This window comes from Alnus glutinosa, chromosome 10 (assembly GCF_958979055.1).
Source record: "Alnus glutinosa chromosome 10, dhAlnGlut1.1, whole genome shotgun sequence".
NCBI lineage: Eukaryota > Viridiplantae > Streptophyta > Magnoliopsida > Fagales > Betulaceae > Alnus > Alnus glutinosa.
This window is the reverse complement of record NC_084895.1, coordinates 21,022,779-21,046,431: the sequence shown is the minus strand read 5'-3', so window position 1 is coordinate 21,046,431 and position 23,653 is coordinate 21,022,779. Positions and strand designations below refer to the sequence as shown.

The window sequence follows — 23,653 nt, the reverse complement described above, 5'->3', positions numbered from 1 at the left end:
GTGATCATCCCTCCTTTTCTAAGTTGATCTCTCAACTAATGTGGATTAGTTTTGACTTTTGTAATAATAAAGTAGACTAATAAATGGTAGTATAAACCTTCCGACAACGATATATATATATATATATAGTTCACATGCCATAACATTCTTGATTAAATAACAATAAAAAAAGGTACATAATATTGTTGGATTCATTCTCATACATATCTAATAATCATATGAGAAAAAGTTTCCTAAATTGGATTAAGATATTATTTTGCACAACTTTTTTTAAAATCAACCAGGACTAATAGGTAAGAAAACAGATCTAATGGTTAATTTTATTTTATTTTATTTTTTTTAAAAAAAATTATTAGAGTTATATAAAAGTTGTAAAAGTATCATATCTCAATTGGATTAGTTGATTTTTTTTTTTTTGATGATAAAAATAAAATTAGGGTGAGATACGTTTAGGAATTGATTTGAAATAGAAACCAAATTCATTAGGATTAAACTATTTAAAATTAAGATTAGATTATTAGGATTAGAGTTTATTTGAATATTTAAGGATTAGAGTTTTATTTGAATATTTGAAATTTTATCATTTTAGGCATTATCCAATTGTAGTCTATATAAAGACCCTTTGGTTGTAAATAAAAGAATAAGATAAAGTATTTATGAATATGTGGTATTTATTTCCGTTTTGAGTGGAATTTTGTGGTTTTTTTTTTTTTAAAATTTTTTATATCCAAAATGAGCTATTTGTCGTGTTTTCGTACCGAAGGTGGAAAATTATTTCACTCAAACAATTTCCATTACCGCGTGGGTTTTCATCATCGTTAATCCAATTTACTTAATTGATATGTGTTCAAAATATACGCAATATGCATTTTTCCGCTTTGAGTGGAATTTTGTAGTATTTTTTTTATCCAAAATGAGCTATTTGTGGTGTTTTTCTACCGGAAGTGGAGAATTGTTTCACTCAAACAATCTCCTCCACCGCGTGGGTTTTCATCACCGTTAATCCAATTTAAGTAATTGATATGTGTTCAAAATATACGTAATATGTATTTTTAATGGAATATATAATTAATACATGTATTTTCATACATTTTAAATACCTACCAATTTAATTAATTGAATTGAAAATTTTCTCCAAAAAGTTTGTCCATCTAAAAATTAAAATATTGATTATTGACCGACAGTAAGAATGTGGAGAAATTGTCAGCTGACTCAACTGTTGGAAGGGTAGTTGGCGCATTGGTTCGAGATTATCAAAACTATACTACTTTGTCCCTCCCATTCTCTCTCCACAGAGTTCCAACACATAAACCTCCTGCCCGGAAATCCAGTGAACCCCAAAAAACTCCAAGGAACCAAAAATCCTTAAGAAACTCATCCAGAGATCATATGACATACAAAAAAAAAATACAGGACTCTAGATATCAAAAGAAGGCTCCTACAATATGTGACCCCCCCAATTTCGATATTTAATTCAATACGTAGAATTTGTTTTAGAACCCAACAAAGAATACCCAACCATTTGAGATTTTGGCAGAACCAACATTAATGAACCCAAAGTAAAACCAATTAGGTATATTCGCAAACACCTAAGATACATGAAAAAAAGACCTTCTTTTAATCACTAATGCCATATTATTACACACTGCAGGAAGTCAAAGTTAATATGAGGAAGAAAATCAAACACGGAATAGACTAACTATATCATGAATTTGGAGTTCTCATGAAACTAAAACCCCCCCGAAAAGAGACCAAACAAAAAAACCAACCAAAACCCATTAACAAAACCACAAAATCGAAGCTAGTCTAAAAATAGGGTATAAAGCCACAATAACACAAATAATCGGTGGCAACTTACAACGGCGGCAGCGGTAGCGGTGTTGCTGCAGCTGGGTGATGGGAAACTTTTGTGAGTGAAAAAATGGGGGGCTAAGGACTCTCAACTAATGTGGATTAGTTTTGACTTTAGTAATAATAAAATAGACTAATAAATGGTAGTATAAACCTTCTGACCACGAAATGAATATATATATATATAGTTCACATGCCATAACATTCTTGATTAAATAACAATAAAAAAAAAGTACATAATATTGTTGGATTCATTCTCATACGTTTAAAATATTGTAAGAGCATTTGAAGTACATATCAAATAATCATATGAGAAAAAGTTTCCAAAATTGGATTAAGATATTATTTTACACAACTCTAACAATTTTTTTTTAAAAATCAACCAAGACCAATATTAAAAAAACAGATCCGATGGTCAATTTTTTTTTTTTTAAGAAAAAAATTGTTAGAGTTATACAAATATTGTAAAAGTATCATATCTCAATTGGATTAGTTGAACTTTTTTTTTTTTTTTTTTTTTTATGATAAAAATAAAATTAGTGTGAGATATGTTTAGGAATTGATTTGAAATAGAAATCAAATTCATTAGGATTAAACTATTTAAAATTAAGATTATATTATTAAGATTAGAGTTTATTTGAATATTTAAGGATTAGAGTTTTATTTGAATATTTGAAATTTTATCATTTTAGGCATTATCCAATTGTAGTCTATATAAAGACCCATTGGTTGTAAATAAAAGAATAAGATAAAGTATTTGTGAATATGCGGTATTTTTTCCGCTTTGAGTGGAATTTTGTGGTATTTTCTATCCAAAATGAGTTATTTGCGGTGTTTTCCTACCAGAAGTGAAGAATTATTTCACTCAAACACTCTCCTTCACCGCGTGGGTTTTCATCACCGTTAATCCAATTTAATTAATTAATATGTGTTCAAAATATACGTGTAATATGTATTTTTAGTGGAATACGTAATTACTACATGTATTTTCATACATTTTAAATACCTACCAATTTAATTAATTGAATTGAAAAATTTCTCCAAAATGTTTGTCCACCTAAAAATTTAAATATTGACCGACAGCAAGCTCATGTGGAGGAAATTGTCAGCTGACTCACTGTTGGAAAGGTAGTTGGCGCGTTGTTTCGAGATTATCAAAACTATACTACTTTGTCCCATTCTCTCTCCACAGAGTTCCGACACATAAACCTCCGGCCCGGAAATCCAGTGAAACCCAAAAAACTCCCAAGGAACCAAAAATCCTTAAGAAACTTTCTGGGAGATTATCCTAATGCTTGTCTGACTAAAACCCAGAAACCCTTTACGCCAATGGGTGCTCTAAGACTACCAACAGCCTTCATCTTCATCTGTTCACTCACTCTCATCGGGCTTACTCAATCTGTTCCTTTCGTTGTCTTTCATGGTAATTTTCTCAGTCTCCTCTTATTCTCTGTTGATTGGATTTTTATCAGCTTCTTGGGTTTCTGCTGATGCTTCATATGTTCGTTGACCACTTGACCTTCTATTCTATTATTCTCTGCTTCTTCTTTTCTGTTTTGTTTTAAGAGAATAAATCATTGATGTGTTAATGGTGGAATGTAGATAGTTTCATGAATTTCTATAATGGGAAAAGAATTTACTGCATTCTAGTTTTCTGTAATTCCATTGGATGGTGCAGTTATGCGTCCATTTCATTGAGGTTGTTTAATGTCCATATGAAATCTCACCAGGGCTTTTGTTGACTCTCTTTTTCAGTTGATAATTTTATCAGTGAGTGAGGGGTGAAAGGTATAGGCTGAGCTTATTCTTTACGTGATCATTGATATACTGGCTCCATTTGTTTTGATACAAAACACATTCCAGAAAAAAGTTCTGTGTATTATTTAATTTCGAAGAAATTGTTAGGAAAAAAAAAGAATTTAAACTTTGAGTGCCTTATCTGGGTAGCAGGAAACAGAAATCCATTGCTGACAAACCTATTAGACATACGCTCAGAAAAAAGATTATTAGACCTATACTTATCATACTTATTGGTCAAAAACCAAAACAACGATGACCATAAGAATCAATCCTACAAAATTTATGGAAAAATGGCAATATCGGATGAGAAATGAATTCTTCCATATAGGGACGGAGCAAGACATTTTAATGGGAGGGGGCCAAATAATTTTTTTTTTAGTACGGTTTAAAGTATGAATATATATAATTAAAAAATACAAGTCCATACCCTATTGTCTAAATGATCATCTATGTAGTATATATTACTTCATATTGAAGAAGCCAAATTTAAGTAAATTAAACATAACCCAGTTTTATATTTTTATTATTCCCTTAAAATTAAAAATCAATAAGCAAAATTGAAAAGAAAGTTTTTTGGAAAAGAAGTAAAGAAAACCAAAGTCCAAAGATTCAGAAAAGGAAAAAAAAAAAAAAAGGTCTCAGTTTCTGTACTAAAATTGAGAAATTTCAGTTGGATGAAATTGTGTGCTTCACGTAAGGTTTTACCTGTATGACATGGTTCTTGAAGCTAACATTATCTTGCTCATTTTGTTAGAACAACCCATTCTTAACTAGCACAGTAAACCACTCACTGTTATACAAAACACACTATATTATACACAAAACGCATTTAGCTAAACGCAACACAAAACAAATGAAACGCATATCTTCTAGACTTCGCTAATGCCATCTAACTGTATTGCAATGAATCCTCATTTTATGCTACATTTGCCACGCATCTTTAGGAAACTGAGCTTTGCCAGGTGTGTGATTGCTCGAGTCCATACCTGTCTTTTTCCAATGCACTGCTTTACTAAATCACTTTCATTTACTTTAAAAAAACTTTTTCAACTTGGTAAACCTCATTCCATTGTTACCCTTCTCAAACATGTCCATTGCTACCCGTGAAATATTAGAAGGGAAAAGTTTTGACGATGAAGCTATCGTCCCAGATGAGATGAAACCACTTAAGAGATGATAAAAGGGAAGGGGCCAAAGTGTCAAAAAAATTTGTTGCTAAGGGCCGGTAGGCAAAAGACCTTATAATTTTAAGTTTACCTTCAAATTTTTTTCTTCTTCATCATACCAAGCTGTGTCTCAGTTCTCCAACATGGCAGAAATAGCTTTTTGATGGAGTTAGTTTGTCCTTATGTGAGAGCTGATACTTTTCTCTTTCATGTTCATCCAAACTATGAGTTAATACACTCTTAACCATAAGATTTGAGGAACACTACAGGCTGACACATTGTTCTGGAACTCTATGCCAAGTGACAGTTAGTCACTTCTCCCTTTCTATTCAAAAGAAATTGACCATATTATACTCCTACATTTGTAATTTCCTTTCTAGGGATATGGTTAGTCACTTCTCCCTTTAAGTCTGTATGCATTTTCATAAATTATTGAATAAGTAAAGGAAGCTTGTTCTTCTTCTTCATTGTGACGTGGTTCGGGTTGTTTGGAGTTCTTTTTATACCTTGTTCGGGGTGGAGTGGATTATGCCTAGTAGTGTCTTGGATTTATTGAGTGGGTGGGGTACTTTGTTGGGTCGTGGTACTGTTAACCGTATTTGAAAGCAGGTTCCTTTATGTGTTTTGTGGGGCTTGTGGCATGAGAGAAATTCTAGGCTTTTTGAGGATGTGGAGGTACCGGTTTGGGCTCTTTGTAGAAATGTGATTCATATGTTATATCTTTGGGTGTCGGCACATAGCCCGGGTAGTATGTCGTTTGCTAATTTCTTATTTTCTTGTTTGTTTCTTTCCTCTGATTAGGGGCATTTATGTATACTTCCTGTGTATTAGGGTTGCGCCCCTCTGCGCTTTTTAATGAATTTTTTACTTATAAAAAAAAAAAGTAAATGAAGTTTTTTTTTTTTAATTCATCCAAAAAAAAAAAAAAAAAGAGGAAGCTTTTCTGTAAAACTTTTGCTTCTCAAATATGTCAAGATTTAATCTTTCAGAATCTCCGGGGCAAACTGTATCTTAACCATCTCTTTAGCTTCTCTCTATTGAAAACTGGAATATTTTGAGACTTCCCTCCAGGTGAAGGATATCTAGATATTGAAACATTTAGCATCCTTGAAACCTTTTCCTGCTATACTGACATTTTATATGCATTTTGTGGCAGGCATTGGAGACAAATGCAGCAATCAGGGAGTCAAAAAGTTCACTGAGCTTTTAAGCAACTGGTCTGGTTCTCAAGGATATTGCGTGTATGGGATTATTTTTGTGTTTATTGTAGTTATGATGGAACGTGTTATTCTTTTTTTTTAATATATCAAACTTGAGCCTAACCTATGGGCCATACATCCACGCTGCCTTCATTTTCTGCAGCTGCTAGTGGAGACAGCTGCATACCCATGGGTACAAGGCCTGTAGATGACTATTTTTCTAAGTTTCCCTTAAAAGATTGCAAACTTGTTATATACCTTACACTTCTGAAGCCATCAAGAACGTCAAATTTAACTCAGTCTGTTGTCAGACTGGCACTACTATTATATATAAAAAGCTAAATTCTTTTACAATTGATCAACATGCGTAATGATTTGACATTGATGGTTTCCTGGTTATTGCTTGCCTTTCTTTATATGGGGAACTGTGTAATCTGATCAGGCTCGTATTCAGTGTATAATCAAGGAATAGTGTTAAATAAATCCTGAATATAATCATATGTACTTTTTCTCTGTAGAGAAATTGGAGATGGAGGATGGGATTCCTGGACTATGCCGCTGTTGGAACAGGTGCCACTTGAACTATAGTATGCAGAGTGCTTGCCATCTAGAATGTTCATATTTAATGATTTGATAACCATTTATATAATTCTTGTGCTCGCAGACTGCCATTGCTTGTGAGAAGGTGAAGAACATTAGTGACCTAAGTGAGGGTTACAACATAGTCGGACTTTCTCAGGTAATTAACATAGGAGATCCTCCCTTGCATATTTCTGGTGCACTAGGGTGGCACTCCCTTGGACTTCCTTTTAATTAATCTATTATAAAAAATAATAAATAGTAGAAAAGTAAAGTAGAAATGGAACATAGACAAGCACAAAGAAGGAAAATCTTAATATTTATGCTTGGAACTTGCCAATCAGAATTAAAATCTTTGAATTACATCAAAAAGGAACTTGTGTTGGGACCCACTAATCCATGGGGGATGACAGATTTAATTCAAGTGTAAATTTGATCTACAAATATTAAAAATGCCACTGTAGATTTGGTCATTTAGATTCCCAAGAATCAGGCATTTAATTTAGTCTTATAGTAGTTTAGGTTTTTCTTTTCTTATTTTATTTTTTCTTTTCTTGGTGTTATCTGGAGAACTCAGTGGATTTGCCAACATATCATTTTGGACATGTGGCTTTAAGTGTGTATAATATTTTGGCTATTGCAATGTAGATACAAGAGAATGCTGTTATTATAATGGAGATGGTGTTTTTTAGCTTTCCCCAATTATGAAGGAGGGCCTTTTTCGAACATTGAAAACAAGATTTTAATTAATTAGATTCTTGCATGGTGTTTTAGTTATAGATTCTCATTGGATTACTGCAAACTATTGTTCTATTTTTCTTTTTGTTCTTGTTTTTGCATCAATATTCCCCAACCTTTTCCATGTATGGACTTATTGCTGAGATTTTCAAATCCATACCTAGATTCCTACTAGAACATTCGGATTGACATAAATTGATATGATCATCATTCAAGGTCAAAGGAGAGCCTGATGAGCTTTGGAGAAATCCACTTAATTGGTAAACTCCCTGAATATGAAATGACTCTTTCTTTCAACAACTAAGAATTGATGTTGAATAGGTTCTAATAGATGAAAGGGGGACACATACTGAATGCCTAAAATAATTCTTCTACCAATGGATCATTAGGTAAAAGAAAAACATCCATGTTGATAGTATTATATGTGATGCAGCACACATAATGGATGTCATGCCCCCAGCCCCTAACCCCATTTTAGGACTACTGAGGGTGCGACCTAACTACTTAATGTAGTAAGGGAACTTTGACGTAGCCATAGTGACTAGTTAAGGCAGACATACGCCTAAACATCACAATGGAGGGCCAGTAAACTGGGTCATCCAAAATGACGACCCTCGTCGGAACTCCCTCCAGGATTACTATCAGATAAAGGGACATGCAGGCTAGCTGTTAGTCTCCAATCTCCTCTGTAAAACAAATATTACATGACTGCCCAAAATGAGTCAGAGTAAAATAAGGCTGGACATATGGCCATAGGAAGCTGATTTTCGTTGCAAAAAGAGCTTATTTTGTGTCCGTCTTTAATTTGATTCTTATTTTAGTTAAGAGATTTTAGCAATTTTGGATTTTAGGCATCAGTACTCGGTCCATACTGATGGCTGAACTGAAAGCCGTCGGTAGCTAGCTTTAATATCAATCGACTAATCAATGGGACTGACCCTCTTCGGGTAGGTATAGAGTCGATTTTACCGACCACTTCAACTTACAAACCACAGATCAATACAAGTCTCATATGCGGAAGAAGTAGATCAACACAAAGCTTCTGCCAATGGTATATTAGATCATTCATATGCTCGAAGAAGATGTATTTTTGTTACACTCACCTTCTTCAATATCTCAGAAATATACATAGGAAGTGGTGTTGTGGTGGCTAGACAGAGTTGGGAGAGCGAGCGAGAGCCGAGAGAGAAACTGAGAAAGTAAGGAGCAATAGAGAAAGCGTCATTGAGAAAGTAATGGAAAGAGAAGAGAAGTGGGAGGAGATGGCGGCTGGCGAGGGGCAGAAGAAACAGAGTCACAACACAACATTTAGAATATTTTAATTGAATTGGGAAGTAATTACAGAGTTAGGATTCGAATATAGGATCATTGTTCAGATATCATGTTAAAGCACCACTTGTCCTAAACAATTAAGGTGATAATGAAATGATAAATTTAGTCCTTTATAATTAATATTTTAATAGTGGAGGAGGATTTGATCCAAATCATGGAGATAGGCTAGAATGACAATGTTGATTTTATTTTCAAAACAGATTTCCCACGTAGCCAATTAAGAAGAAACAGCATGCAGAATTTTTGGCCACATACAAGATTTTGCATAAATACACTCAACCAAAGGAGTAAGTTGTTCTTTGATGTGAGACATCATGAAAAGAAGGGCTGGAAATGATTATATGGGATTCGAATAGGCCATGGAAGACTAAATCCAAATCCAATGACGAAGTTTCTAGAGCCTGGTGAGGATGATATTGCATGCATAATCGGAAGATTCCATTACAATCCTAAATCGTCAAAGAGTAAAATAAGGCTTGACATGGCCTCATGGAGCTGATTTTGTTTCTAGACAAAGTTGATTTTTTGTCCATTTTTAATTTTGTTTCTTATTTTAGTTAAGGGTTTTTTGTAATTTAGGAACTTAGGCATTTGTCTTTGAGTAATTTTGTTTGTTTGGGGCTTTCTATAACTTCAAAACATTGTAGCCATCAAACAACTATCTTTGATTTTGAATAAGAATTTGAGAACAAAAAGAGAAAGAAAAAAAAGCAACCGGGGAAGGAATTGCAGTTCCATTCCAAGTGCTTTGGTATTCTTCTAAATCAACAGAGTTATCAATTCATTTAGGCTTTAGACTGCTTAGTATTCCTTTCAGAATCAACAGGTTTGAGAAAGATCTTATTCCTGGTATTTACGTGCAAATCAACAGGTTTAAAGTAAGGTTGCATAATTTTAACTTTTTCTTTATCCTACGCATTCCCTGCATTAATATGACATGAAGGAAAATTTAAAATAACAACTGATTTTTACTTGTTTCATCTCCTGATTCATGGATGAAAAGGAAGTTGTGAATTAAATAGGATTGGCTACACGAAGCATGAAGGATTCTTCATGTAAGATTAGAAGCTTTATAAGGTTTTATAAATTTTGTACTTGGCTTGCATTGCATTTTTCTCAATGTTCTTGTCTTTTTCTTTCCCATTATTCATACTTCTCTGTCTCTCTCTGTCTCTGTCTCTCTCTCTTTATTTTTTACATATTAATAACATAAGACGGTCATTTTGTTATACAGGGCACCATGATTGGTCGAGGAGTTGTTGAATGGTGTGATGGGGCTCCTCCTGTAAGAAATACTCTGATAATAACTCTGCACTGGCTTTTTTTTAAAAAAAAAAAAAAAAAATCCTTTCAGCCCTCAAACAGTCATCAAATTGTTGAGATACTCTTTTGTTTATCTTCAAAATGATGAAATTATTGTTTATCAAATGCCCACACTGCACACAGGCCTTGTACATGTATTGCTAAATTGTTTTTTCATACGCTATACATGAAGTGCATTCCAGGCGAAGAAACTTCATCTTGGCAAATTCCATCAATATCCCAGAAAATTGCGTGAAGGAAAATATTTTCTTTCTATTGGTATTCAAAGTGTTGATACATTTCTGTGCTAACTGATACTTAGCTTCTCGAAGGTAATTGATACCAAGAAGTCCATTAACCTCTGGGATTGGTGTAATGATGTAGTGTAACTGTCTGGTTGACAATTTTGTTGGATTCAAATCCTCCTAGATGCATCAAAATACCTACAATGATCTTCCATCAATATTGGTACACAGCTATGGTTAGAGGGCCTGGTCCTGGGGCGTTTGATCTATCCATTTCAAAGACGCTTCTTTGAGCTTTCTTAAAAGTTAATTTCTTTCCAATCCCTTGTCACAGCTTTCCGATTCCATCCATCAAGGTCCTATACTAACCTCCAGAGTGAATGAGATGGGTATATAAGAAAAGATTTCCAAATTAATCAAGTCTGCCTTTTACCACTAGATGTCCAGATATGTCTCTTTTTCCTTGTTCAATGGCTATGTTGTGGAATTACTTTGAATTTCTTTCATCATCTAGAAGTTTTATTCTTTATTTTTGCCTCCATTTTATGTCTTGCAAAAGCAGTCATGAAATACAATGCCCCAAATCCATTTTGAAAATGGAACTTGATAAAGATAGGGATGCACTACATGCTGTGACAAAAATAGTTGGAGTAGGCTAAATCTTAGACGCTGCAGCAGTTGATGGAGACACTAGATAGATTCTCCATGCTCCCAAGAAAAAGTTTCGTGGATGTGGAAGGAGTAGCTGAATTTTACAGTTAAATGTTATCAGTAGAAGGCCTGGGAGCCTTTTTCAGTATAGCCACAGGTTTTCACGTTTCAATAGTTTACCTCATTATGCTAATTCTTCCGACAATCGACACATGTTAGTTTATCTTTATCATTTAAAGCAGTATATCCTAATTGTCCTGCCTCATTAGTCTTGCTCCTCTCTTTGCCATGTAGTTGAGAAGTTGAAGCTAGAGATGACCTCATTATTATGAAGTTGGCTCGAAAGTGGAACTCATCTTTTTTCTTTGCACCCCCAATTATAAACTTGGTTGAGAAAGGGAGGGATCTATTTTTGTAAAGCACGAACCCAGAGAAGCTGATACCAACGTTGTTGCTTTCTTTAAAACAGTTCATATTATTATTGATGCTCCACATCCAGGATCTGAGAGCCTCCAAATACCTGATCATTCTCCATCATCTTCATCATTGTTTCTTCTCCTTTGTTTCTTTTTTCCTCTGACATGATTTCCTTCTACTGCCTGTCTATAATTTTACATTGTGTTGATTTTGTCTTCCTCTGAATCTTAATTTGTATATTACGTATGTTCTCTTCTTCTATACGTGTACAGGTCAAGAATTTCATATCGTTAGCTGGTATGCATGCTGGTATTGCTTCAATTCCATTCTGCGGAGTATGTGCTTCTTTCACCTCATGATATGAAACCCTTTTGGAGTAGATCTGGAAGACATTTGTAGTACTTTCTTTACATTTAAAAACATCCATAACTTTTGGAATGGATAAACTTGAATTTATAATTGTGTTGGGCAGGACAAGCTCTAGGTAGAGAGATGTAAGAATTACATTACCTTCCTGGTATCCTACACCAAATTAAAATGCTAAAATGAATCATTTAGCGTTAAAGGATTTTAAATTTGAGTTTTTCTGATTTTTCACTCTTCAAAAGGTACTGAAACATACTATTGTAGATTTATATGGATACTGGTGATACATATGCTTGTAGATCATTGATATCAATGCCAAACATAGTGGGGATATTTAAGAATGTCGCACAATTCTATTGATAGATTTTCATTTCTTTCCTATCATTTGTCAATTTCTCGTTTGATTTTCTAAAACTTCTTTAATCTATACTTTATGCAAGAGACTCAGTAATCGGGATATTGAACTAATATCACTAAGCAATGACCTTTGACAACAAAATTTGGACTTGGGTATACCATAAAAATGTTGACGAAGCAATTAATGATTAATCACTATGTTTCATGTAATTTCTTTTCCTGCTTGAATATATTAATGACGTGATGTAGGGTTGTATGCCTTGGGGGTTTTTGTGGTTTGTTTCTCAGGGCCTTAGGATTGAGTTGTTTTGTGGGTTACTTCTTGTCGGGTCGGTGGTGAGGCTTTTGCTTTTTATATACTCTGTGTACTAGGGGCTCCTTACGCTGTTTTTTAATAAAATTGCAATTACTTATAAAAAAAAAATATTAATGACGTGTCTATGTATGAATTTCACTATAGCTGATGTGCCTTATTTTTGCAGTCTGAGTGGGTTTGCATTCTTTTGGACACCTTAATCCAGTCAGAGGTCTACAGCAACTATGTCCAGGTTTAATCTTTTTTCTTCTTTTAGTTAAAATTTGTTTTGTTTTATTGTTATTAAAAGAAAGGAAATATATATTGAATGATGACAAACGTATAATTCAGGGCTGCTACCAGCTGCTGTTTGTAATCAATTCCCTTTTGATTATTGTGACAATTGCATTCATTCTTAAGACTATTTTCACTAATTTGAATAGTTAATCATTGATGGGACTGCAGGAACACTTGGCTCCCAGTGGTTATGTTAAAATCCCCACTGTAAGTATGACTTCAAGTTTGCTTTAAGATATTTAGTAAAGCTGATATGTTGCAGTTTCTCTTGAAATAATTTGTCTCCCAATCTTCATGATAGACCAATCCATTGTGGGGAAAGTTGGGGATGGGGAACTTTTATGCTAGATTCGGAGTCGGCTTCTTCCAACTATTTATTACAGAATGTAGAGCCGTGTTATTTAATCATTTTTCTCTGGGATGAAATCATTTGTTGATGTGTACTACCTTTCACCCTATATTGTCATTATATCTAATAGCTACCTCTCAATATAGCTTCAATGACATTTTCTAACACACTAAGAGACAAACAAGATCATTTTTTTTCCTTTCTTCAGGACATAAGTGCCTATTTAAAAGGATGCAAGTTTCTCCCAAAGCTTAACAATGAAATCGGCAGTACAAGAAATTCCACCTACAAGGAACGATTTGCTAGCTTACAGAATTTGGTACTTATCATGGTGAGTTGAAGAGTTATATTCTGCTTCTATATTTCACTACAAAAATTTAAGTTATTTTGTGACTGATATTTAGTGTCATGTTAGAAGCCCTGACACATCAGTAAACACCAGTGATGTGTCGTTAGTGGCGTGTCTCCAACGTCACTAATGAACACGTCGCAGATCCGGCTTTATTGACGTGTCATTGATTGACACATCACTAATTAGTGCAATTTTTTTTATTTTTTTTTTTTTTTTTGAGAAAAACAATTTTGCTTTCCCAAATATATTTTTAAAATTTTAGCGGTTTAGCATCAATCCATCTTAAACCCTAAACCCTAAATCCTAAATCCTAAACTATTACATTTCCATCAATCCATCAACAATCACAACAATTTACATTTTTATCGATCATCGACAATCACAACTATTCAAAAATCAAAACACAAGTTTCAACAAACATACAATCAATCATTGTCATATAAATGAACAGATTACATATTACAAAACACAATCTATAAATAGATTACAAAACAGGAACAAAAAATACAAGTACATATTCACCAACTAAAATAAACCCTAAATGTCACCAAATCTCAGTTGTCAGCAAGATTTTCATGACCGGGCGACTGTGCAGCATGCTCCGCACCACCTATGAATAATAAAATAAACACAGTCAGCAAACAATATGATCGAATCATATCAAGTCCTAAGCATTGAATTTCATGTGAAAATAAACAAACGTCATCATACCAAGAAAAAAAAATCATTAATTATTACTTGATCCGCTACCAACAGACGATTTCACATTCACGCGAGGTCTGGAATTTTTGTTTGGTGCTGTGATATTATCAGTGACCGTGGGCACGGATACTGACCCACGCCACATTGACTCCATTTGGCTAAAATGGGCCATAATCTGAGACTCTGCCGCCAACACCTCAACCATCTCTACTCTGTGCCGTGCCCGCTTAGCCTTTAGTGCTCTATCGCACTTTGCCCACTCAGCCTCTAGCAATCTATCACGCTCTACCCGCTCAGCCTGGATTGCTCTCTCATGCTCAGCCCGCTCACTCTCGAGTGCTCTCTCAATCGCACTCGAGAGATCTTCTTGCGAGGTGGCGTGGCTTTGATTCTGTGATCGTGGTTGTGAGGGTATATAGTATAAGCGCGTGGTCCCCCGCACAAGCAGAATGTTCAGCCCAACTTGCTAAACCCTGCTAGTGTACTTCGGCTTATTGTCATGCGCCTGGGCATACGCGTCGTCCGGTGTCCAGCATATCGTCCCTTGTGTCATGCTTGGCAATGCGGCATGATCAGTTAATATTAGCTCAGGCATCCTCTCTTGTATGTTGTATTAAATGTTGGTGTGTCAAACAAATGTGCATCGTAAAGAAGTTATATTAAACATTAGTGAAATAATATATGAAAGGTGAGTAGCATACACATCTCTCCCTTATTATGTTATTCGAATAGCTTCCATCATTCCTCATGTGAGTTTTTATGTACACTTGTGCTCGCGTAGGAGGAGTGCCATCTATTACAGTTTGCCAAAAGAATAAAACATTAACATATGGTTATATATATATTAAACATTTGGTGTGTCAAACAAATGTGCATCGTAAAGAAGTTATATTAAACATTAGTGAAATAATATATGAAAGGTGAGTAGCATACACATCTCTCCCTTATTATGTCATTCGGATAGCTTCCATCATTCCTCATGTGAGTGTTTATGTACGCTTGTGCTCGCGTAGGAGGAGTGCCATCCATTACAGTTTGCCAAAAGAATAAAACATTAACATATGGTTATATATATATATATATATATATATATATATATATATATATATATATATATATATGTTTACATCTATATGTATAGGGTAAATTGGTTCACATACATCTTCGTGTGTCAACCTTGCATACTCCTACACAATTAACATTCTTAATATGTGAGCACTAACACAACTAAATGATATTAATGGAACTACACAAAAGAGTTATTTAACTCATGACTAATCTGATACTCCTCGTCACACCATTTATCCAACAACGCATCCAAGTCGTTGGGGTGGTAGTTGGAGAGTTTTCCTTCCCCTACTCTTACTCGTTTCGTCTTAGGAGTATTGCCCCGCTGAATGCCTAGGTCTTTTTTTGTTTTGTATCTCCAGTTCTTGAGCTTTAAGCCCATATCCCGAAACGCATCTCGTTTTACTTTTGTTAAATCGCACGTTGGCGGGATGTAGAAGTCCAACTGCACAAGTTAAAAGTTTCATATAACTTCTAGTTTTAACGATATGTTATAGGCCTTTCATATAACTTCTAGTTTTAAACATACCATCAAGGCATCCCATCTCCTTCGTACAAGCTGACACACACACCTAGTCGTCTCGTAAATGCACATAGGTCCCGCTCCTTATTAGTTTCCCGGTCTACCGTCTAAATTTATTGGCGCTAAGTCCAACGAGCTGTGACCCTAGATTATACTCTATCACGACTCTCTTCCCCGCGAGGATCTCCCATGCCTTGTGCGAGTCTATAATGGTTAGCACTTTGAAACAAGTGCTGCCATCCCCGGATTAATACCCTCCACAGACGGTACATGAATCTGACTCCCTTGTTGCTCTTCTAGAATAACATACAGTCATTACGACACGCTGTAATCTTCTCATACTCGAGTCCCATGTCCTTGAGAAACTTTTTTGCCTCATATGTATTAACTGGCAAAGTCTCATCACTCGTAGGTAGCAACTGAATGATGAACTCAAGCAATGCTGAGAATATAGTGTTACTAAGTCCACCAATGCACTTCAAGTTGCATAGGTGTATAGTAGCACTCAGTTTGTTATGTTTAGTACTCCCATGAAGTGGCTTCTCCGCCTTTTTAAGTAAGTCGTAGTACTTAAGTGCATCACCTTCAGCGGCTTCTTCATTCCACCCAATTTCTTCACCTACCTGCACCATGACCACAGACTCACAATTGTTTTCTCTAACTTAGTGCATGCCGAATGCATCACGCAACATTGCGTGCATGTCGCCACCCTGTTCTATGCTTCCACCAATCGCATCTGTGGCCGAACGATTTGAGTAAGAACTTGCAGTAGGACCTCGTACTTGCTTTTCACCATGCCAAAACCAGGTAGTATATGTAGTCATTATTCCCTTACCCCCTGTCAAGTGGGCTAGTATAACACCGGGCAGGTGGGTTGGTTATTTCGAAACGACTTACAAGGGCAGTGGATATTTCCATCAAGGATTTTACAGTTACTAACTACGAAGTCAATAAACGATCTACACCCGTCTCTATATTCCCTCGTACCCCTATACTTTGTCATCCAAGACTTATCCATATTTTTCTCTACGTACAATACAAATCAGTAACAAATGAACACTTAACATCGTTAGGGACTCATTTTGACTTTAAATAATAGTAGTGTCATAAATAACGCAAGTAGGTGTCGTAAATGAAATAATAGTTCATATTATAATTTCTTGAGACTCAGTTTCATGGATTAATTAGTTTGTTTTCTATCGGCTAAACCTAATAGTTATATCAGTTTCTAAAATTTTCACAAATTAAAGTAGTTATGATAATTCTTTTGTACATTCAAACTTATTTTCAGATTAATATATGCAAATTAACGTTTCAAATTTAAGCTTAATTCTAATGTATATATCTTTTTTTTTTTTTTGATAAGTATGTATATCTCAGAGTTATGTTTAACTCTAATAGGAATAATGTCCAATGTAACACAAAAACCAGGTAATTAAGAAGCCTACAAACTACTAACAAGAAATATGGAATCCATACAAAATCTTATGAAAAGGCCTCCAATCTTCTTCTTCTTCTTCTTTTTTTTTTTTTTTTTTTTTTTTTAGTTTTATCATTCTTTATTTAATTCTTTAATATGTAATATGATATACATACTTACTATCAGACGCTGCTGATTTTAGTTGGTCAATGATCACAACCGTTTACAACATCAATTATTGTGGGTATATTGCGAAATCATAAACTGGTTAATTATAGGGAAAATGTTAAATTTACAATACCAATACAACAACTGTACAACAATTCCTCACATGAGGGTTGGTCCCACATACTGGGGCTCACTCTAATGTGAGGGGTTGTTGTACAGTTGTTGTATTGATGTTGTACAAGAATCAAATCCCTAATTATAGTTAATTGTAGTTCTAAAACTTTTCTCACATTACACGTGATAGTTTGATACTGATTAGAGAAAAAATTTCAAAATCTCTATGTATATACGGTTTTTGAATTTTGCATTTTTAGACCTCAATTTCTGATTTGATCAATTTAATATTTGTGTTTACAAAGATTTTAAATTTAAGTTATTTAGCTATTTTTTTTTCGAATAAATTAAAAAAAAAAAAAAATGACATGAGAAGTCTATTATACCATTCTCATCAAAAAAAATTAAATTAAAATAGTAAGAATTAAAAATTAAAAGAACCATAAATAAAAAAGATCAGAGGTGACATTTTTTTTTTTTAATGGAAATGCCATATAATCCATACTCTCTCTTTTTTTCTTTTGCATGATTGTACCTTTTTAAATGGAACCATTGCATTGCAAATATGTTAAATATATATAATTCCTCCCAAAAAAAAAGAAAAAGTAATGTGAATCAAAAAACTCTTTTTTTTTTTTGGATCGATAAACAATGTATTAAGCTATGAAGAACAAATACCCACCACAACTACCCAAACATCAAAACAAACAAATACAACACAATTACAAACTCATATTTCTATAAACTGATTTAGGAATACCCCAAACAGAACAAATAGCCCTATTCAGATCAGTTTCTTTAGACCAATTATTTGCATCCAAATATCATATTTCTATCTAAAAATTATATTATTTACTCTTTAAATAATTAATATATAATTGAAAAGAAACAAAAAAAAAAATGCATGTTCGATCGGTTGAACGGCGACTAACCGTACGGGTACTGGACGGCGTCAGCAGTCGTAAGAGTTGGGCTGCGCTAGGTGGAGTTGGGCGGACCTGAGAAAGAGAGAGAGAGAGGGGACATATATATATATATAAGCCTCACTGTCGACGTCGGTGCTGGGCTAGCGTCTGGCGTGGCTGAGAGAGAGAGAGAGAGAGAGAGAGAGAGAGAGATTGAAAAGTGAATGAAAAAAAAAATTGCGGGGTGGCTTGCAGTGCGGAAATGACCCGCATGCTAGCACACCCCTTTAGGAAAAATTAGTGACGTGTCATTTGACATGTCACTAAAATTTAAATTTTAAATTTTTAATATATATATATACACACACATACACGTTTCATAAAGTCGATAAATTTATATATATAGTATAAATTTTTACTAGATATATAAAATTTATAAACATTTACATAAAAATAATATATGACACATCATACATTATGTTATATTATTACTATGTTATATTAATACTTTCATATTAACTAGTTACCTTATATAATTATATACATATTATATAACATGTGGTTAACCAATTATACATATACAAATATTAATGCGCATTACTAGCTTATTATACAATGTGCATGCCTACTTACAATATAATAAGTACACATGTAATATTGTAAGTAAGCATGCAGAGTGAATAATAAGCTAGTAAAGCATGTGCAATAATAATTGCGCATGCTTACTTATTATATATACAATATTAATTATTCTATATTTATATTTATAAATTAATAACACATGGTTACTTATGGTTTTATAATATATTATATAATGTAATAGTTGCAAGTATATTAATTATATATTAGTACTTAAACCAAAATATATGACCACATTTCAAGCCTTAAAAAATTAATTTAATTTCTCTACATTAAGTTATTTAATTCTAACTAAAATAATCATTATATATTGAGAGAAAAAAAGAAAAAAAGAAAAAAAGAAAAAAACCCTAGACTACACTGATATAATTATACTCTATATAGGGTACACCAATTAAATTTTGTTACTTAATATTTTTTTAAAAAAAAAACACATAATTAATATTATTAATTAATTAATTAGTGACGTTGGAAATTTTGGCACGTCACTAAAATTGTGGCGTGTCAGATTTAACACGCACTAATTTATTAAGTGTCATGTCAAAAAGTACATTACTGTTGACACGTCACTAATTGCAAACTTTTTTTTGTTGTGAATTTGTTCCTGGTCTACTGTACTCACAAGTTTAGTGATACTTTTTTCTCTTTCTTTGCATCCATCATCAGTTTGAGCAGGATACTGTTCTGGTACCCAAGGAAACCTCCTGGTTCGGGTATTACCCTGATGGGGCCTTTGATCCTCTTTTGCCTGCACAAGAGGTAATCTATCTTCCATATCTTAATTTTACTTTCCTGTCAGCAATTTTTCTTCTCTGTGCTAGGCCTCTGTGGATGACTTCGTTCAAGTCTGTCAACATATTTCCTCATCAACATTTTTTTTTTTTAGAATAAGTTTGGCACTTCGATTTTGTGGATAAAAAGTGCGATTTCAAATCAAATTGTAAAAAATTTATCATTTGGAAGGGCGTTTTTTAAAAATTGCAGTTTGAAAACGTAAAAAAATAGACGTTTTCAAATCGCAAGGAAGGGGTGCGTTTTATGAAAACGTGCTATTTTAAAGGTCAATCTGTGATTTTACTAAACGTTTAACTGTATTTTTAAAAATCGCACATTTTGAAATCGCAATCCCAAATAGACTCATATAACATGATAATTGGGAAAAAGAAAAAAGAAAAAAGGTGAAGCCCATGTTTGAGAAAAACAGGAGAAAGTAACATCCAAGCAATCTTAACTCAATTGACGCATCTCCATGTTGTTCAAATTTCGATTTGACACTCGTTAGTTGTGTTACGTGAATGATTTCTCAAACACATAACGGAATAAATTGTTAGGTTCTGAGGAAACCTAGGCCTTAGATTTTGATGGAATCTAGATCTTTTAGGTTCTGAGGGACTTTAGATTATGAGAGAACCTAGACCTTTTCAAACACCAGGCCTGAGATTAATTTTCTGCTTCTTTATTCATTCAATAACATCGTTTAAATAGAAGGAATACAAGACTTAAACTTAGAGATAAACTCCTACAATGAGCTATAAATAATTAAAAGATTGACTTAGATAGATAATTACAACTATCCTTATTTAATTAAACTACTCAATACTCTAAGATAAGATAGAGCCAAGATAACTTTTCATGAGATATTCTGTCTTGGTAAAGTCCTCTAGCATGCAAATTCTAATACCATAACAAGTTGTTACCCTCTTTGGCCATATCGACCTAATTTCTATTGCATATTTTCATTCCCTGCAGACTCTACTCTATACTGAAGACTGGATTGGTTTGAAAACCCTGGATGAAGCTGGGAAAGTTAAATTCATAAACGTTTCAGGGAATCATTTGCAGATCTCTCGAAGTGACATGAAAGAGTATATAGTGCCTTACTTGGAAGATGAAGATGAAGCATCAGAACATATGATGAGATCTCAAACTTCATCAATCTGGAATTTCTTGTTGGAACTGTTTGGGTTCACTGAGGATATACCATTGCTGAGCCCCGTGGATTAATTTGAATGCTGTCTTCCCAGGTGTATTGTTTTCCTTTCTTTTTTGTAATAGGGAAAAAAGGGGATTGGGCAGAGAAACAGAGTACAATGAAATGATTATCAAAACTTGTAACACAACAACTCATTTGTCGTCTGGTGTAGTCATGATTCAATTGGACTTGTCATGTATGTAACATTACAGTGTGAAAGATTCTTGTCTTGGCATTATTAAGCTTTGAAAAATTATTACCATGGTTAATTAATACTTGTAATCAAGACAATTAGAAAAAAAAAATTAGAGAGAGAGAGAGAGAGAGAAACCTCACTTAACTCCTCTAATTACGTAGAGGTTTGCAATGCATCACTTGTCCCAAAAGCTTAAGCTGATAAGAAAATATAAATTTAGTCAATATTTTAACACTCTCTCTCACGTGTTGGCTCCAACCCCCTTTTAATAGGTGCTGTCCAACATGTAAAATCTTGTAAAATGGGAGTGAATCGACAGAGTTAGGATTCCAACTCGAAATCTTTGACTCTAATACCAAGTTAAATTACCACTTATCCCAAAAGCTTAAGCTGACCATATTTAATCACTATTTGTCCTAAAAGTTTAAGCTGATATGAATAATTAATTATTTAATCAATACTTTAATAGTTATATTATCACGTGAGTCTAGTTATTTGGTATATCAAGAATCTTATCATTAAGTAAAAGTAGCTTATCTAGAATTAGGTACTAGTAGTAGACTAGTAGTTTATCTTAATATCAAGTAGTCGATGTAGGAGTAGGAGTCTTAGACTCCATTTGTTTAGGCATATAATATTTTTCAGTGTTTGGTACGACCACCGAAAATAATAGTCAAACTGAAAAATATTTTCGATTTAACCTAAAAAGCTTCTTTGGTTTCGGAAAATGATTTCTATTTTTAAATTCATAAATCATTTTTCGATTTTAAATTTCTCCTACTCAAACTATTGGACCACTACTGAGCTATCTCGGACTATCGTCAAACCATTACCAGACCACCATCGACTACCACTGAACCATCACCGGACCACCGATGGGCCTCCGCCAAACCACTGACAGAACTCAAATTATTAGGTTAATTTTTTTTTTTAATATTTTTATGAGTTAATATGATTGAATGAGAATATAAAACAAAATATTTTAAAAAATATTTTTCAATAAAAAAATATTTTACGCCAAAAAAGAAAAAAAGAAAAAAAAAAAAGGAGCAATAATTACAATTGTTTCGAGACTCTAATATCAAAACGTGTATAAAATGAGTGCAAGAGGAATAAAGAAGCATAATTGAATATTTCTCCAAAATTACAGATTGCTTTATTAGGAGGCCCAACAACGTCTTCTTGATCCATCAGGTGACGCTGCGCATAAGAATCAGGAAATCCTTCTTGTTCGTATCAACATTTTCACCAGCAGAAGCAAATAGTGAACACCCGATAGCAAAAGCTATGGTGAATATGTCATAGAGGTTAAGGTGCACCCTCGAACCCGGAGAAATGATTCTCTTATATCTTTCATACGCTTCTCCCACATCTCATTCTCCGTAGCGGTTTTTTTTTTTTTTTTTAAACCTATGTCACTAAAAGTTGGTTGATAAAAACAAAATAAATGAAAAAAAGGACCCCGCGTAGGATAAGGTATAGAAGATGTCTATAAAAGATGTAGAAGAATAATTTTTCTTTCAAAAAATAAGCAAATTGGCTTGAACATATATGTTTTGGTTTGGTTGCTATTGATGGAAAGGTTGATAAGAACAAGAAGAATTTCATGGATCAAGAAAACGTTGTTGGTTACGTCGAGGGAGTCGGCTTGTAATTTCTATGCAATTTCGGATCAATAGTGAAAAAGATCATCTTTTGTAACACATTTCCTTATTCAATTAGAGGGAAAAAAAATATATTGTAATTAAGACTACTTGATATTAAGATAATTTGCTACTACCTAATTCTAGATAAACTACTATTACTTAATGATAAGATTTTGGAGAGAGAAATGATTCTCCAACATCTTTCTCACACTTCTGCCTAGGTGGCCTCCCCTAGGCCTCCATTTTCTTTTTTTTTTCTTTTTTTTTTTTGGAACAAAAACCCCACAAAGTAACAAGGTGCGTTGGGAGAAATTAGGTCATTTCCCCAACGCAGCCGCCCCCCCCCCCCTCCCCCCCCCCCCCTCTCTCTCTCTGCCAACATTCTTCTTCACCAGCGCCGTCTCCATCGACAAAGCGATTCCCTCATAGCCGATTTGTGCTTTTCCAATGTTGCTATCAACACGTGGTGGGGCTTTCTCCACCTGTGACGGTTCAAATCGGAGATCTCTCATCCACCCATTGCTGCAATTAACCGCAACAAAATATGTTCCACACTTGGGATTTGAAAACCAAACTATCTTATAGAACAAAGGCTCTGATCCGAGTAGACTCCTACTCATGAAGACTTCATAAGTTCATAACTGAATGATTGATTAAAAAACATGGTGAATACAATAATAGATTTACCACCACTGGTTTTATCCCTTCAATTTTATTTTTTTATTTTTATTTATTTTTTATTGTTTTAATTTTAATTACAAATTTGGTTGCCCTGTGGTTCCTTTCTGGTCCCACATTGAGAACAAACAGAAAATGTTACTGATGATGCAGGACACTATGATAAAATCATATTCTATGACTAATAATGCAAGGCACAATAATACCAATCGTATCCTATAAAACCCGGCCTTCACAACATCTTTTTGAATGTGCTTCGATTTTCTAATCAAATATTTATTCAAAATAATTTTCAGCCTATTCCGAAATATTTTAATGTAAAATAA

The 23,653-nt window shown here is 33.9% G+C and overlaps 1 protein-coding gene across 1 annotated transcript; it reads left to right on the top strand.

Moving 5' to 3' along the window:
- The first annotated feature begins 2,988 nt into the window (after window positions 1–2,988).
- On the top strand, window positions 2,989–21,080 carry LOC133879714 (uncharacterized). The gene is made up of 11 exons (XM_062318415.1): window positions 2,989–3,274; window positions 5,974–6,058; window positions 6,535–6,586; window positions 6,681–6,755; window positions 9,900–9,950; window positions 11,553–11,615; window positions 12,486–12,551; window positions 12,764–12,802; window positions 13,153–13,275; window positions 19,502–19,594; window positions 20,585–21,080. Exons 1-11 carry the CDS (start codon window positions 3,181–3,183, stop codon window positions 20,837–20,839), a joined length of 996 nt encoding a protein of 331 aa, XP_062174399.1. The 5' UTR covers window positions 2,989–3,180; the 3' UTR covers window positions 20,840–21,080.
- Window positions 21,081–23,653: the final 2,573 nt, after the last annotated feature.

Excerpts from the sequence above, each read along its gene's own strand:
- LOC133879714 (XM_062318415.1), top strand. The coding sequence starts at position 3,181 with ATGGGTGCTCTAAGACTACCAACAGCCTTCATCTTCATCTGTTCACTC. Across the intron at positions 3,275-5,973 it reads TCCTTTCGTTGTCTTTCATG|GCATTGGAGACAAATGCAGC; the intron begins GTAATTTTCTCA and ends ATTTTGTGGCAG. Across the intron at positions 12,552-12,763 it reads TCTACAGCAACTATGTCCAG|GAACACTTGGCTCCCAGTGG; the intron begins GTTTAATCTTTT and ends ATGGGACTGCAG.